Source organism: Hypanus sabinus, chromosome 12, assembly GCF_030144855.1.
Source record: "Hypanus sabinus isolate sHypSab1 chromosome 12, sHypSab1.hap1, whole genome shotgun sequence".
Lineage (NCBI taxonomy): Eukaryota > Metazoa > Chordata > Chondrichthyes > Myliobatiformes > Dasyatidae > Hypanus > Hypanus sabinus.
In genome coordinates, this window is record NC_082717.1 from 20,444,949 (window position 1) to 20,462,229 (window position 17,281).

The 17,281-nt window shown below is 38.9% G+C and overlaps 1 protein-coding gene across 8 annotated transcripts in view; it reads right to left on the minus strand.

Annotated features, from left to right (window-relative positions):
* Positions 1 to 9,414: 9,414 nt before the first annotated feature.
* Positions 9,415 to 17,281, minus strand: part of birc6 (baculoviral IAP repeat containing 6) — a 253,706-nt gene continuing 245,839 nt past the window's right edge. For all 8 annotated transcript variants that reach the window (XM_059985630.1, XM_059985634.1, XM_059985633.1 and 5 more), the window contains 2 exons: positions 11,677 to 11,811; positions 9,415 to 10,256 (listed from right to left, as the gene is read on the minus strand). In XM_059985630.1, the coding sequence (XP_059841613.1) occupies positions 10,071 to 10,256; positions 11,677 to 11,811 (321 nt within the window). In that variant the 3' untranslated portion in view covers positions 9,415 to 10,070. The remainder of the gene's footprint in view (positions 10,257 to 11,676; positions 11,812 to 17,281) is intronic.

Here is a 17,281-nt window from a genome sequence, read left to right on the forward strand (position 1 = left end):
TGGTGGCTGAGGAACAGCACGAAAGAGAAAGCGGTAGCGATGTAATTAAGAACGAGAATATGAGTGATACGAGAAAGAAATAGCTGGAACGATACGAGAGAGGAAAAGGCAGAGCTACGCAAGCGAAAAATTGCAAGGGGGAGAGAGAGAGAGGTGGGGGGACAGGGTCGGGAGTGAGAGCAGGTGTGATGTTGAACTTAGTTTGCTAATTATTTCCCCATTCGACAAGTTTGTTGTTTTCCTGTAATCTGTCTGCTTTTAGCATTCACCATCTTCAGCCTCGAATTTGGTATCATTCTCCAATTTCGAAAGCTTGTTGATTCCAGAGTCTGAACTGTGAACATAAATGCTGAAGACTAGTGGTCTCAGCATTTCTCTTAATTGCTCGCCTTTTTCCACGGTGAATTGCTCCTCTTTAATTCCAGTGCCGTCCGTCTTTAAGCTTGCTGTCACTATGTTCGGCGCCTCTTCCTCCTCTATGCCACACTTTCTGGACTTGCTCATTGGGAGTCACTTATCGGCTGCTTCCTGAAAAACTAGATTGATTCCACCTCCTGCATTTTCTTTGTCGGCTCCCCGTCGCAGCTTCAAACGTGCAGTTAGTTTGGGAAAGTCGTATTTTCATAAAGGGCTATTCCTTTTTCTTTGCTTTTAATGTAACATTGCCTGCTTTCATCAGAGTTTTCATTATTTGCCCTACCATCAGCTTGAACCATGGGCCACTTTCTTAAATGTAGATACAGCCGATTCCAGTTAATTGGGACACTTTGGACCAATTAGCCAAAGTTAATGGAAATAGTTAAAAGATTATAAATAGACAAACCATCATTAAACTGAATAACAACTTACGTATTTAAATTGACTGCATAACAAATGAGAACAGTACCAATACCTCTAATGTAAGTGTATTAGTTCCTAATAGTTATCAACAGAGGAATTCATCTGCTGTGTTCTTTTGATTGACTGTAAATAAATGAACATCACAGACACCTAGTGCGGATAGTAGACTGCCTTCATACAATGCTTTAGGATTGCATCCTCCATTTTCATTGTAAGATTCAAGATGATTGTTGATACCTTTGTAATTTCTAATTTGAAGTAGTGAAGTAATTTCAGTTCCACTCCTGGTTGTTTCTGGTATCTCCGAGCCTGAATGCTCGAGAAACAGCAGTGAGCAAAACAGTTCCAAATTGTCTTAACGCTTATTTCTCGCCAACTATCAGTACAAAGATCTTTGCTTTTTGAATACAAACACACACAACTGACACTATTTTAAAACTGATTGCTCTAAACACTGAGTGATGTCTAATGGCTATGCTGGTTAGAAACTGTCTCAGCAGTCTCTTGCCCCAAATAAACGGCAGAGTGTCGCAAACAAGAGAAGGGAATCCCGGCTATTCTCTCAACTAGTTTTTGTTCTTTAAGGGATGTCCCAAATAAATGGTTGCCCCACTTAACCGGATTCATGTATTATGTTTGCTATCCTCCAGTCATCTGATGCTTTATAAATTAATTATTAATTATTCAATATGCATAGCAAAACGTCTGCAGTCTTCCTGGGATTCTCTTATAGTGCACCTGGACCAGAGACCCTTTTGTAATTGAAGTGTGCTCAGTGCATTGTTCGTCATTCAATGTCATGTCCATCTGTCCTGTCTCACTGGTAAGCCATTAAAATAGTTAATGTTCTTGTAAATCCCCAATCATTACCTGACTTGCCTAACTCATCTCAACTTTCCTTGTTTTTCATATGTAGTACTTTATATATTTTATGCCTTTTGAGTTCTTTCCAATTTCTTTGTATTTATTCTTTCTGTTCACACACTCCTCTCCAGATGTTATTAAAATATGCCCCAGTCCTAAAATATGTAGTCTAAAATATGCCTGAATCCGTTGGAACTGGAATTTGAATTGTCATGTTCACCAAGATACAGGGAAAAGTTTGTCATGCTTTCTGTTCATACAGATCAGATCATTACATTGTGCATTGAGTTAGAAAAAGGTAAAACATTAACAACTGGGCTTCATTCATTTAAGGGCCCCATGAATGTTAGTAATTTTTTGGTGTAATATAGTTTTCCCACACACTAAAAAAAAATTGAAATGTCACCATTGTTTAACCTCATTATCAATATTGATAATGATGTTGATATTCATAATTTCCATTCTCAGCCCACTTTCTCAAATTGATTAACCCATTTCTCCTTCCAAGTGTCTTCTCTGTTGTCACCGTATCGTGTTTCAGTCGTTTCAGCCTTAATGTTTTCCTTTTTTTATTTCTGTTAACTAGTAATGGTTCGTTACTAGATTCAACAGCAAATCCTCCCTCAGTGGACACATTGGTTTCAAAAGGAATCCTGAAGACATTATAAGAATTCACCCACTTTCCCTATCTTCTCAATCCAATCAATTACTATTCGGGTAGATGAATTCCTTCATGATTTTTATTGTGTAATTTGCTCATTAACTGATTTGTATTATCTTTTTTCATTTCTTTTCTATTATTTGGTAGTGTCAGTACAATACCTATTGGTATGATGGGTCTTTTATTATCTTTTATCTTTATCCATGCAGATTCTGTGTTTGTCTTTAGTCTCACACATCCCTTGTTCCGTAAGCATTACCCTGTCTCCAAGTGTACCACTTCTCTCTTTTAATAGCCAGTCCCAACTTTCTGTATATAAAATATTTTATAAAATTTATAGATTTCAAAAAAGAAAAAGAGAAAAGGGGAATTATATTTTTCTAAAGAAGATACATAAGAAAGAGTAGAATTTTCAATTCTTGGTGTTGTAGAGTTTAACCTGAAAATGTCTCGTAACAAGCAATTAAAAAGCAAGCTGATTATTTTCACCTTTGTTGGAGTTTGCACTTTGTGTGAGTGTAAAAATTCAACAAGGGCTCATCCAGAAATTCAAATGATAAAGATACATCAGCATTCACAATTTATGATAATTTTTTCCAATGCTTACACAAGTACAATGAAACAAAAAAAAAATTGCCCCAGATCTAAGATTTTAAAGAGGAGAATTGCCAATTGAGTTTGTTTCCAATTGCTCCCAAATCAGTGGTGAATATACGATAAACTTTGCAAGTACCGTCTTTTGCTGTCATAATGCCTTCCACCATTTCATAATCCACACATACACATGACTGGTCACTCAATAGGGGATCTGGAATATTAGAGTTAGGGGAGAAAAGGGGGTCTTTCCTAGTAGGCTGCCGGTGACTAGTGCTGTTCCACAGGAGTAGGTGTTGAATCCAAGCAACACACACAAAATGCTGGAGGAGCTTAACAGGCCAGGGAGCATCTCTAGGAAAGAGTACAGTCAACATTTTGGGCCTAGACCCTTCATCAGGACTGGAGAAAAAAAAAAGAGGGGTCTTGGCCCAAAATGTCGACTGTACTCTTTTCTATAGATGCTCCCCAGCCTATTGAGTTCCTCCAGCATTTTGTGTGTGTTGCTTGGATTCAACACCTACTCCTGTGGAAATTCAGAAATCGAAGGGGGGAAGAGACTTACAAGTCCTAGTGCAGGATTCCTTAAAGGTCAACTTGCAGGTTGAGTTGGTAGTAATGAAGGCAAATGCAATGTTAGCATTCATTTCAAGTGGACAAAAATATAAAAGCAAGGATATAATGCTGAGGCCTTATAAGGTATTGGTCAGACCACAGTTGTTGTATTGTAAGCAGTTTTGGGTCCATATCCAAAAAAAGGTGTGCTGGCATTAATTGGAGAGGGGTCCAGAGGTTTATGAGAATGACCATGGGAATTAAAATTTAACACACAAGTAGCATTTGATGGCTCTGGACTTGTACTTACTGGAGTTCAGAAGTGTGGGGGTAGCGGAGCATCTCAATGGTTATTGAAAGACCTATACAGAGTGGTTGTAGAGAGGATGTTTCCAGTTATGGCAGAGGCTAGCATCAGAGGGCACCGCCTCAGAACAGAAGGATGTCCCTTTGGAACAGAGGCGAGTAGGAATTTCTTTAGCCAGAGTGTGGTGAATTTGTGGAAATCATTGCCGTAGACGGGTGCGGAGGCCAAGACATTGGGACTGTTTATAGTGAAGGCTGATAGGTTCTTAATTATTAAGGGCACGAAAGTTTATGGGGAAAAGGCAGGTGAATGGGGTTGAGAGGAAAAATAAATCCACCATGATTAAATGGTGGAACAGAGGCTGAATTCTGCTCCTATGTCTTATGGTACGTACACATAGAACTACTTTAAAAAACACACAATTACATTTAAGTGGCATTCACTACATCCTTCAGATGTAGCAAAGCATTTTACTTAATTAAATTACTTTATAAGTATAATCATAGGTATTAGATAAATCCAAAATGTATCTCTTCAACAGGAAGTGGGAAACCAGATGCATCGCAGCAAGGTATGGCAACTGTTGTGCCTAAGATCACAAGAAATTGCAGAGTTGTGAACGCAGCTGTAGTAAACTATGTGTATTACCTGTCTGGACACTCCCCTCTGCTGACTGCTCCTGTGGCTCCTCCCACAGACCCCTGTATAAAGGCAATTGGAGGCACTGCTCCTCCCTCAGTCTCCAAGATGTCGTGGTCACGTTTGCAGCTAATAAAAGCCTGTCTTTTGCCTCCCATCTCCGAGAGTTATTGATGGTGCATCAGCAGCCCAAGCCATCACAAAAACTAGCACCCTCTCTTTTGCCTCTGTCTGCACTTCCCACCATCTGGGGAAGCAGGACCCCACCAACCCCTATAGAATTTTTAAAGTAGTGACAATGGGGACCTTCTACATCTACCTCCAAGATTTAGAGTTTTGTCCAAAAGGCAGTATCTAGATGGCGCAGAGGTTCATTGTTTATGGTGTCAAGTGTCAGGCAAGATTGAACTCACTTGAACACACAGCTTTGTGACACCGCGGCTGGAACATCATCACTGAAGGACCTATAAAACACAGTGAGTCACTATCTTCTGGAAATGAGAACACAACACTGGAGGGAAATAAAAATTGCTTTAAAATCTGTTCTGTTAAGAAGTGAATTTTCGAAGCACCTCCAACAGGGACTATTTATGCATTAGAGTTCCGTTTGAATTGAATTTCTGCACCAAAGGTTTAACAACATGGAAGAAAAAAAACTATTTATTAATATGACAACATCTTGCTTTAGAAGTTAAAGATCTCTTTATTATATGTTACTGTATTTTTTCACTGATCATGATACATATTAATCTAGATTTGAAATCAAAAAATTATTTCTGAATTAATGTACAACATCAAATTGGCAGAAATGCTTACAAGAAGTCAGTAAGGTTTTTTTATTGTAAGGGGTATGGAGAATAAGTGTAGGTGCTATGTCCCAGGCAAGCTGAGACTGCCTTGCAGAGGGAATAAACAAGTCAATGTTTTGGATCAAGACTCTGTCTTGATGAAGATAGGTTCCTGCCCAGTTGATGCAAAAGGCCAGAAATACCAGTCAATGATGAACACTCAATGTTTATTTCTAAAACATTTAGTGGGTTAAAATTATGAAATCCATCAACATAAGCTAATTTTCCAGTGGACCAATTATATAATTCATTACATTATTCCAATGTTCTTCTTCTAAGTAAATTTGTTGAAAGATCCAAGCAATTGTTTCGACAAGTCCTCTGTTTCTGCCCTCAGGAGAGATTTTTTTTTACTTTTATAACAATTAATATTTCAAATTAATCAGATTTCCAAATTAAATACAAACTACATGAGAGGGATAGTTAAAATTTGATATCTAAAAAGTTTCTCCTTCCCATTAGTATTTGAAAATTAGTGGATTATGGCATTCAGAGAAACCGAATCAGAGTACTACAACATAGGACCACTCTATGCTAGTTGTCAACATAATCCCATTCCCCACTTATTTCCATGTAATCTATTCTCTTTCATATGACAATCTCTTTCAAATGCTGATCAACATTTAAGACTCTCTTAGATAGGCCCCTGATGAAAGAGAAATTGAGGACGACGTGGGGTTAGGTTGACTGTGCTATCTTCCCCTGATTCTCCAATCACCCATTAGTATCAATTTACAGAGAATATGGGAGGAAAACAGAGCAGCCAGGGAAACCCTTGTAGTCACAGGGAAAATGTACAAACATACATAGGGAACACTTGAGTTAGGGTTAAAGCTGGGTCCACAGAACTATGTGGAAGTCAGTGCTACCCTAGAAGCAACAAACTGTTGAAGATAATTGAACCCAACCCCACCCCAGACCATTTATTTTTCGTCTTCTACCAATTCCATCTGCCATCACCCACACATTCCTCCCACGAGGTCTGATCCCTTTCCACTCGGTTCCCACTCACCTCTCCCCCTTCCACTCCTACTAGACTCCATCATCGGCTGCCCTTTGTTGCTTCCACCTATCATCCCAGCCTCTGTCACCATTTCCACTCTACCATCTGCCTATCACTCCTCCTCACCTGCATCAACTCATAATCCATCCCTTGTCACCATTTTAGATTACCCATCTCCCCTATATCTTTCAGTCCAGATTGGGGAGGGGGGGTCTCAACACAAAACATTAACTTATTTCTCACCAGAAATCTTGACTGACCCTTTGAGTTCGTCCAGCAGTTTTTTTTTGTTTGTGTGCCTGATTCCAGCATCAGCAGTGTCTTGTAACTGCCTGAGAACTAGGATGACTCCACGCAGGCAATGGCTTCTAATCTCTGATGCTTAACTGACAGAATGGAGAATATTTTTGCCTTAAGGACCAGTCATTTTTCACTGGTGCCACTTAAATTTCAGATAGTTACAAAAAAACCAATTTCCCTTTTGTGAAAGCATTGACTTTGTCCTGTTACATGCTGCCAAAAAGGGAATTATGTATATCAAAAAATAAAATTAGACTAAACTCTCTATGAATGTGAATCAGAATGAATTAGCTGGATTGACATTCATTAGACAAAATTTCCTTATAAAGCATGTATTCAGGAATAAACAGTGTATAGGTACAGGTATAGCAAATTTCAATTTGCCAATATTTCAGGATGAAACCCTGCAGGAGAAAGGATGTAGAGGGAATATCAGCAGTACAAAGAGCTCTTTATTAGAGGCAAATTTCCTTAACACTCCCAAACACCTACTGTCTTGCCCCCCCCCACAAACATACGGATACTGCTTGAGCACTGAGCTCCAATAGTTTGATACTTTTTTACTCCATATTCTAGCTTTGCAGTCACTTATTTTAATGTTTTTTGTCAATACACAAAAGTTTGGATCCAACTGTCCACACTTTTGCCACTCCCAGTAGATACCATAACTAGAAGGGGAAAAAATTCATGTTTTTATGTTCCACATTTCTCAAAGCCCATATTGGGTATATACTGTGATCACTATAAAAGACATCTTGTAAAAGCTTTTCCATACTTGTCCTAGCTTAATGCCGTAAATAAAGCTTCCCTGAGACCAGTAAAAACTGATCCATCCAATCTCTACTTTATTTCCAAACACAGCCAATATTATATTTTGCTATACAAATACCATTTATTAAAACATGATAATCTACAAGTACAAAAGTGTAGTATTAATTAACTACAGAAGTAGTCAAAATAGAGAATACCATTTTTTGATATTTCAATACTGAAGGAATTCTCATAGATGCAAAATCAGTTAGCATTTCCAAATAATTTATTTTTATATCACTGGTCTGAAAAAGCATTTTATTTTGTGCAGTTAATCTTCCATCAATTAAGAGAGTAATGTCAGTCCTGATACTAGCAATCATTGGATTAGTGCATTGATTTGCAAGAATCCATGTATAGCCAGGTACATTGAGGTCAGTGCAGTTATTAACCTGTGTGACAGGTCGTTGAGCCTTGAATAACTGGTAGCTGGAACTTAACTGGGTCAAGTACGAATAGAAAACATTACCAGTTCCTATGAAAGTGAGATTAGGGGAAGCTCCTTTGCATAGAACGAAGAGCTTCAAGATCAGAGGGAACCAACAATCAATAAGGCTAACTTTAAAATGTTAAAATAGTTGTATACTTCCTGCATCTCTATGTTATCCAATGGACCCTAGGACTGAAATTGTTTTAGAGCTCTGTAGCTATGCAGGAAGAACCCCCAAGTCCCTAAATAAAAGTTGTTGAACAATACAAGAAGATTTCATGGAGGCCAAATCTTAAGTGGAGAGATATCTTGATTCTAATATGCACCAGATTAAAATCTCCATATTATGTTTCTCAGACCACTCTTCCTGATTTGCTACACGAATAAGCCATTATTTGTCATGAATGACTGTTTTTTTTTTGCTTTCTGAACTGATATTAAGTAGTTCGCTTTGCTTTTATTGCACAATTTTAGAAATAACACACTACAAAGCATTTGCCTTCCTGAAACTGACACTTGTAAAATGTCAGATTACAACAGCTCATCTTTAGGACATTGGTGGGTAAGTTGTACATAGAAATCAAGTTTATACACATCCAACCCAAATCGATAATGTAGACATGCAAAAACATTGCTTCCAATAACTCCTGCCAGGGCTACAAGCTCTAAGGAATGGTTATTTAAGGATAATGGGCAATTCCACAGCAACATAGCAACTTGAATCACTTGAGAAATGTTATGATGCCTTGTCAGGGAACACCAGACCCAAATCCAATTACATTTCTCCAGTTTTGATGCGGTGCTATGTGATTCATTCAGCCAGGCTACATAATGTACACTTACCCCTCATCCATTTGTCTGCACCTGAACATTCACTCTGTACCTAACTTCTTCCAGCACCTTTGAAACAACATCAACCTGAAACACAAGCTCAGCTTCACTCACTATAGGTGTTGAATATTGCTAGGATGTTGTTTTGTAAATTTAATTCCAATTGTTAATGGAAATATATAATTGACTACTCCCATTAGCTCTTTGCTCCCTGTTTGAGTATTTAACTTTGCTTTTCCATAAATCTCATAAACCTTAGTACAGTTATTATATTTTTATAGCTATTTTTTGTTTACTAAATGTTAAAAATCAGCAGGTTGAACTAATACAACAGTGCAGTCACTATGTGTACGATTATTAAAAAGTCAAACATTAATGCAAGGCTTCACAATACAGGACAGAAACCAGCATTAATGTTAGAGACAGTAGGACGAATCAAATGGAAATAGAACTTTTTTTTTTAAAATGTGATGAGTTTCCGTTTACCAGCCACCAAGCAGTATCCAGAAAAAAAATGTTTGATGATTTGAGAGCCTCTTAGGATCTGAACCTTGTGAGAAACTGAACCCTATCACTGAAGAAGATTGGCAATAATATGCCTATCATTTTGAAAAACCTAAAAACAATAATATTCCCATCGTTAGCTAGATTGTTGGTGTAAGGCTACATTTTAAGAATGCTGTATTTTAATACTTGCGGTTTCAAAACTCCAGAGTCCAATATGTATTCATGTGAACCAAAGTAAGTTGTATTTATTAAAAAATGTATTTAAGACTCATCATAAAAACATTCATGAATTCAGTAATTAACAGTACTGTTAATGTACCAGTAATCAATCGTAGCTGAATAGAATGTTCATTTATCTTTTATTGAAGTTACAGAAGTTTGTAGAAATTGAATATGAGCAATATGGCCAAATGTTTTATCCAAGGGATAGGAGGAGGGGGTAGAGGGATGGGGGAGGTGGTGGGCTATCAAACCTAAGATCTGTGTTTATTTAAATAAGCGAAGTATCTATCAGGATGACAATATATTCCTGGTTACAACTGTCCTCTAACGGTCAACTGAAATTAACATTCGGTAAACGTTCTAATGTATTCCCTTATATCAGTGATTTATCATTTTGTCATCAGTGTATACATGAACAATTTTTTCCAAACATACCATGTAGTGGTTATGTCACAATTGAAAAATAAAAGCACAAAAAAGTTTACACTCTTTTACAGGTAAATAAAAGATCATATTGATTTAAACAGTTTTACCTTTAAGGGCATAGCATAGTTCAATTTTATTACCTATTACATAATTAGCTTCTTACATACAAATATTGACAGATTTTGGCTTGTGCTTCAAAGCCTTTTGAGTCTTTCAAGTCCATACAATGCAGATCATAGTTTGACATCACTTGGGGAGTGGTCTCTGCTACTGCCGGCTCGCTCTTCGCCCTCTGATATGGATTCTATTTCACCTCTTGCAGCCCCTTCACCTTTCTCCACCATCTCATCATACTCTGGCTCCAGGCCCTCTGGGCAGGGGAGCTTTAACAGCTCTTCGCGTAATTGCGTAGTATGACGCTGTAAGACAATCAGCAGACAATCAGTAAAAAAAGTTTGTGGTTGATTTTTGGTTGTGTGCATTCTTCCTAAAAGATTCTCATAAAAAGTCAAATGCTTCAGTGAATTTCTTGAAGTCCATTAATATAATTGAGACCACTATGAAAATGCTGCTCAATTTGTTCGAAAGGGACATAAACTACTTAGATTGGTAGATAGAATTGGAACCAGGCTGAATTCCTGCCATTGTCTGTAAGGAGATGGTACACTCTGTCCAAGATAGTATAGATTTCCACTGGGTGTTCTGGTTTCCTCTCACATCCGAAAGATGCATGGGTTAGTAGGTTAATTGGTCACATGGGTGTAATTGGGCAGCACAGGCTCATTGAGCCAGAAGGACCCGCTACCGTGCTGTAGTTCTTAAAAAAAGGTTGAGCAGCGCAGTGGTGCAGCTAGCAAAGTTTCTACCTCACAGGTCTAGCAACCTGTGGGTTCAATCATGATCTGTGGTGTTCTCCTTGTGAATACATGCATACCCCCACATGCTCCAGTTTCCTCCCACATCCTAAAGATGTCAAGTTAATAGGTCATGGTAAATTTTCCCTGGGAGGGAAAAAAAAGACCCCACATGTCAGAATCTAGAACCAACGCAATTTTTGAAAGATCTCGGCAAGCAAAGCAGGATTTGTGGGTCTGTCCCTCTGCAAATGATGTTTAGGCACTCAATTCTTTCAGGTTTCTTTAAATTATCGAGTGCAATGCGACAGTTTATCTAGGATCTGGGGGGAGATGATGGGAATGTGGGGAAAATAATGGGATATATGTAATTAGATGCTTGGTGTGGACATGGTTGAGTGAAGGGCCTGTTTTCATGTTGTCTTACTCTAAGGGCAAAGACAATATTTTACTCTGGATACATCAACAGTTTTATTGCTAAATTTAAAAATTCCTCAATGCCATCAAAATTCTGACCTCCCAGAAGCCCTACCCTCACCAATCCATGCTGACGCCCCCCTAATTGTAATTAATATTCATACTCTTCCCTCTTTTGTGGAGCACTGGTTGTAGCTCAGCTACTTCAATTAATCAAGAAGGTTAATCATATATATCTATTTTGTATCACATCAATAACGTTAATCTAGGTTTTCCTTTAATTGGAAATGCAAGCTTTAATCCCACATAAACAATATAACTTTTACTTAAATAATCTGAACACTTGGCTTAGTGTTTTTCAGCTACCAAAGCATGGAGATAATCAAGTCACTGATTGGTCATTAGTCTGATTCAAATGGTATGCTTTGACCTAGAAGTGTTGTAATTTTTGGCTAAATCTCAAGTAATTGAACTAAACTAGTGGAGTTTCTCTTTGATGACTGGATTCATTGTGCAGTAAACACAAAGTTTTGCTTGATGCACAAATAACCACTTTCCTGAACTCTACCTTCAAGGCAGCTGCATGATGTGACATTGTCCTGCCAACACGCTTGTCACTGCTGTACTGTTGGATGTCAGCAATCCACTCTTCACACTGGGCCATTACCTCGGCTCTCTTCAAGTAAAAATGTTTGTGTATCACCTAGAACAGAAAAGCAAAGGAAATAACAGTATAGCACAGTACATGCAGCCCACATGTGCTCCTCCTATGCATCATCCATATCCCCCATCTTTTTCAGATTGTGCCCATCTAAAAGCCTCAAACTCCACCAAACCACCTGATTCCACTACAATGCCTCATGACCTATTGTAGTCATCTGCCACTGTTTTAAAAAAAAAATTGCCCTCCTTTTAACCTCCTCTTCTAACCTCAAAAACAATTCCTCTGATGTTTGACATTTCTACATGGGGAAAAGATTCTGATTCTGACTATCAAGTACTAATATCACTAGTACAGTTGTGCTTCAACATCAATAGTTAGCCATTTTGCTCTTAGGTGGCCACAGTTGTCCCACTCCACGCAATTCAGCAGGTGTTTCAGTGTAGTATTGAGGAAGTTTTGTATTGATGGTTTCTTTTTGTTAAGACATCAAAACCAAGGCCTGTCTCCCATCATGGGTAGATGTAGAAATAATCTTTCCATATTATTATTAAATCCAGACTGTTCTCCTTGCCGGTTTGATCGATATACAGCCAACACTGACAAATGACAAAATAATTACATTGCAGTGTGTGGATCTTGCTGTGCAAACCTTAGCTGCTGCATTCCTATACCACAACAATTACAATACTTCAATAGTACGATTAAAAGTGTATTAGGATATCCTCAGGTTACGAAAGGAATAAATTGTTTCAATGTATCACTAGCAATCTATACATTATGCTATTCTATAATGAGAAATTTCACTGCAAGAGGCAAGGCACTGCAAGACAAACAAAACAGGTGGTACAGATGGAGGGCGCATACCCTATTATTTAATTAATGTTTTATTGCTGGGATAGTTGCTCTCAATTTACCAGGGAAATTACTATAAGCGCATAATATCCATTATGAAGACATGTTTTTAGCAAATTCCCAGTATTTTTAATGAAGTCAGATTTTTTTGTAATATTGGGAAAGGTAAGTTCAAGAAAAAGGACACTTTGCTAATTTATTGGCCTCTTTTTTTCCTCTTCTTCACCTTACATTTTCAAATGAAGCACGTCATCAAGAAGAAAATACAACATATTGCACATTACCAGTCATACTTGAACAGTCTAGTAATGTGCCTCACCAGCAAAAGCCATTATCTGCTAGAGATGCACCAAGAGAAATAGTGGTCAAGGGGTCTTTGAGTGATCATGCATAAAATTTGAAGTTAATAACTCATCTCCTTCTACTTTAGACCACTAACTTATCAATCACACCTCATACATGACTTCCGAGTGCTTCTTGAGGTTCTCAATACAATTGCAAAAGCCCCTTCTCTACTTTGAGCAGCCAGATTACCAGGAATCAATAGGAATACAGCATTTTTTCCACGCACGTTTGCCTACAGTCAAATTTTTTCCTCTGTCTACCTGGTGATTGCTTTCCCTGACAAAGCTGAGAACAGTGTCTGCGAGGAATCTAGCATCAGACGTACAAATGACATGGCCTGCCCAACAAAGCTGACTGAATGTATACGAAGGTCTCAGTGCCAGACACTTACTGGTTTACTTTCCAACAAGTTTGGAGGTCAGCATTCATTAAGTTGACAAAAATATAAAGGTAAGGGTGTACTGCTGAGTTGGTCAGACCTCATTTTGCAATGTTGTGATTATTTTGGGTCCCGTATTGAAGGAAGAATACGCAAGCCTTGGAGAACGTGCTGAGAAGGTTCACAAGAATGAATCCTAGGGCACAGCCTGAGATTAAAGAAATGTTCCCTTAAAATCAAAATAAGGAGGAATTTCTTCAGTCAGAAGGTGGTGAATCTATGGAATTCATTACCACAGAAGGTTGTGAAGGCCAAGTTATTGGGTGCACTTAAGGCAGAGGGTGTACTTAGCCTCTTGGTTGGTAAGAATGAGGGTTTGGGGGAAAAAAAAGCCACACAGAATGGCACAGCAGGCTGGATGGGCTGAATTACTTCATTCTGCTCCTGGTCTTATTTTATGGAGACGTGCCATCTCTTTATTGCCAAGACATATTTACAGAAGGTCTCACACTTGACAGTGATGAACTTCAGCACAAACCCACAGACTCATTTGCTCACATTTGAAAAGAGGAGGATATTCTAAGGAGCATGCTGCAATCAAAACCATCTTCAAGAGGGGAGATATTTGATAGTGATTACTGCAAAGGCATCTCCCTGCTATCCTCTAAGGGGAAATTTACTGTTGGGGTCTTTCTCAATGGTTTACCCCCAGCACTCAAACACATTCTATGCTGAAATCAATAATCCTCCTCTGGTTATACAAGTCAAAATAAGGAGTTCTCCCACATGTTCATTCAAATATGTCTGTTATTTCTTGCATTTCTATAACCTCCATCTCCTTTGCAATTTGGGAACTTTTTTTTATTATTTGGGAACTTTGAGTTTTTTTTAAACTCAAAGAATACAATTCAGATCACACCCACTAACTCACTTGGTTGTGACACTGTGTACAACAGTTTCACATCCATTCAATTTCCCGGTGCTTATCCTTTTGCACTTTAATAATGCAGGAATCAAAGTCACCTAGCAACCATCTCAAATCATGTTTGAGAAGCTTAATAAACAATCCCATTTCATAAAACTATCCTCAGTTCAAAAATAGCTTATTTAAAGGTTCAAATGTTCTGCTGCCACTTCTATAAATTTGTTCTGTCAATTTTTCAAAAAGGATTCTATGTTGAATATCTTTTATGGCATTTTGTTTTAGCAAAAACAGTTCTGAAACTGTCCCATTCTCCTAAGATCAAATTTAAGAGGACTCACTCAGAGCATTGATATTCTTTGGAAGGTTATTGGTCATAAGTATAAGAAAAATTAATAGTGTCATAAGTAGTTTGAACCAAGTTAACATTTGCTGATAAATGTGTCTGAATATCAATTTCGATGAAGTCATTTCAATTGCATTGATTATTTGGTTTTAAGTATAGTTCAATTTCGGGCAGGTAGGGCTCATCAGCCTTGGACGGCAGCCCACCTAGAAGAAGATAAACTCTGATTTTAAACCTCTGCTGCCTTCAGGAGTAAATCCCAAGGAAGAAATCCGAATCCTGGGTCCCCAAGACAGTTTGATGATGTTTACAACTTCACTCTAACAAACTCTGTGACGACAGTGGTGCCAAGCTCTATTGGTGCTTGCCCTTCCCTTGGACTACATCTGTGACATGGAGAGGGGGAGCCAGCTGCGTGGGCAACAGCCGGTTCTTCAAATCTTCCCTCCCAGGCTTTTGCCCTGGAGAGGACACAGTCCACCAGAGGCATAAACCCATGATACCCTGGGATCGACGGCTGCCTACTACGGTTCAATTGAAATACTTTTAAAATTTGCTTGCAGTTTATTTACTACTGACTTCAAAAAAACCAGTTTCTGATTTAAAACCAGTACTGATGCAAACGCAAGATGTTTTCATATAAATGCTGAAATCCAAGTTAAATTTAAAGAGATTAATATTGGTAAATAATTTTTGAAGGTTCATATAAAGTACAAAGTACATTTATTATCAAAATATGTATTGCAAGGTGATTCATCTCCTTACAGGCAGCCACAAAACAAAGAAACGCAATAGAATCCATGAAAAAAACTGTCAAATGCCCAACATGCAAAAAAAATGGTACAAAAATTAAAGTAAGCAAATAATGTTCAGAACTGAAGTTCACAAAGTGAGTTCACAGCCACCAAGCCAGTTAATCATTGCAGCCAGTCCTGGAGCCCAACGGTTACAGGCCACACAAGAGATGAGTCAACCTTGCAAGCAGCAAACTGAACTTCAACCCATCCCTTTCTTCTGACTCCAACACCCTGAACTTTTCAATCTGGCCTGGCATTTAAATCAGCCAAACTCTTTATTTGCTCGCATACTCATGACTTGACCCTTCTATACACTCTTGAGCCTGGGCCTCACCAGCTCAATTTGGTCTGTTCCTGACTTTTCCAATCTGGCTAGGCACATAAGTTGGTCAAATAATTGGCTTGTTCCTCACTCGCATCCTGGGTACTGCCACCTCAATTTTACCTCACCTTGGTTCTGCCACTTCAAGTCACCTCCCGTCCATTCTAGCAATGGCTATACATGGTCTCGTTCCCTGCTCTCAGACCCGGGCTCTGCTGCCTCGATTCAGCCCATACACGCCACACTGCAACCATCCTGCACTTTCAAGGCTTCAGTTCACAACGCAAAAATGCCAGGTCATACAGGCGCTTCAAAAGCTCAACTCCAAAAGGGAAGTTACCGGCTACTCTAGACAACAAAGATTTTACTTCCTGAATACTTTTGAGTGTATCTTATGGATTTTGGGCTACTGATCATGAAAAGCACCATGAAATTTCCCTATCAGGCATCACTTTTTTGAAATTGCCTATTTTTATTTCATTTCAAAATTCAAGTCAGTTAAAATGTTGACCACAATGTACATTGAAATATTTTGCTATCTTGTCCAGGCACGTTTAGGCAGGGCAAATGCTGCATGACAGGACCGGTTTTAACATACACATGTGGCAACCCATTTCCTGGCACATCCGAACCGGCTCACAATTAGCCAGCTTTCTGGCTAAGGGAGATAGCCTACGGGGGTTTGCAAGCACAGAGCTTTGGAGCCTCTGCACCACGGGGGGCAGGTTGAGGGAGGCTTAAAAGTGAGGCTGAGGATTTCGAATAAAGTTTTTCCTTCAACTGCAGTTACCGACTCCGTGTCGTAATTTTAGCGCTGCATGTAGCACACCGCTACACACACACCGTTCTTTGCATTGTGTTTACCCGAATATAATTTTGCAATCATGTTGATGCCCATGCTCCACACTCACAGTACACCGTGTGTGCTATGCCTTCCCAATGTTGCAACAGCCACAATACTTTTGTTAAATCTGTGGTGAGTATTCACATCAATCTCAAAGACAGTGTACGACTCCTCTTATTAAGAAAGCTTATGAGTCTACCTTGGCTATAAAATTGGCAACCAGGACAAAGCCTGGGCTTCTCACATTGATTTTGAGCTTGGCTCAGAGATACTCTGAAGTCAATGTCGTTTGCTGTCCCAAGGATATGGTGAGTTCACATGGATCATGTGACAGATGCTAGTTCTGTCTGACCAGTGCATCTGGTTTCTCTGTTTAAAAACAAGAAATCCACTGAATACCCCAATCTTCCTTCAGCTGTAAGACCTGCGCGGCATGACAAGCCTCCCTGTACCGAAGCCACCAGAAACATGGAGTCTAGAGGAGGCAGACAAAGATCCCATGATGCACGAGCTAGGAATGGAAACTGACACTGATAAAGATTTCGAACCCTTTATGTCATCTGAGCATCAACTGATAACAATCTGAGTTAAATGACCTGGTCAGAAACTTGGGTCTGTCAAAGGCAAAAGCAGGATTACTGGGTTCAAAACTACAAGGATGGAATCTGCTGTCACCAGGCACAAAAATTTCCATGTAGAATT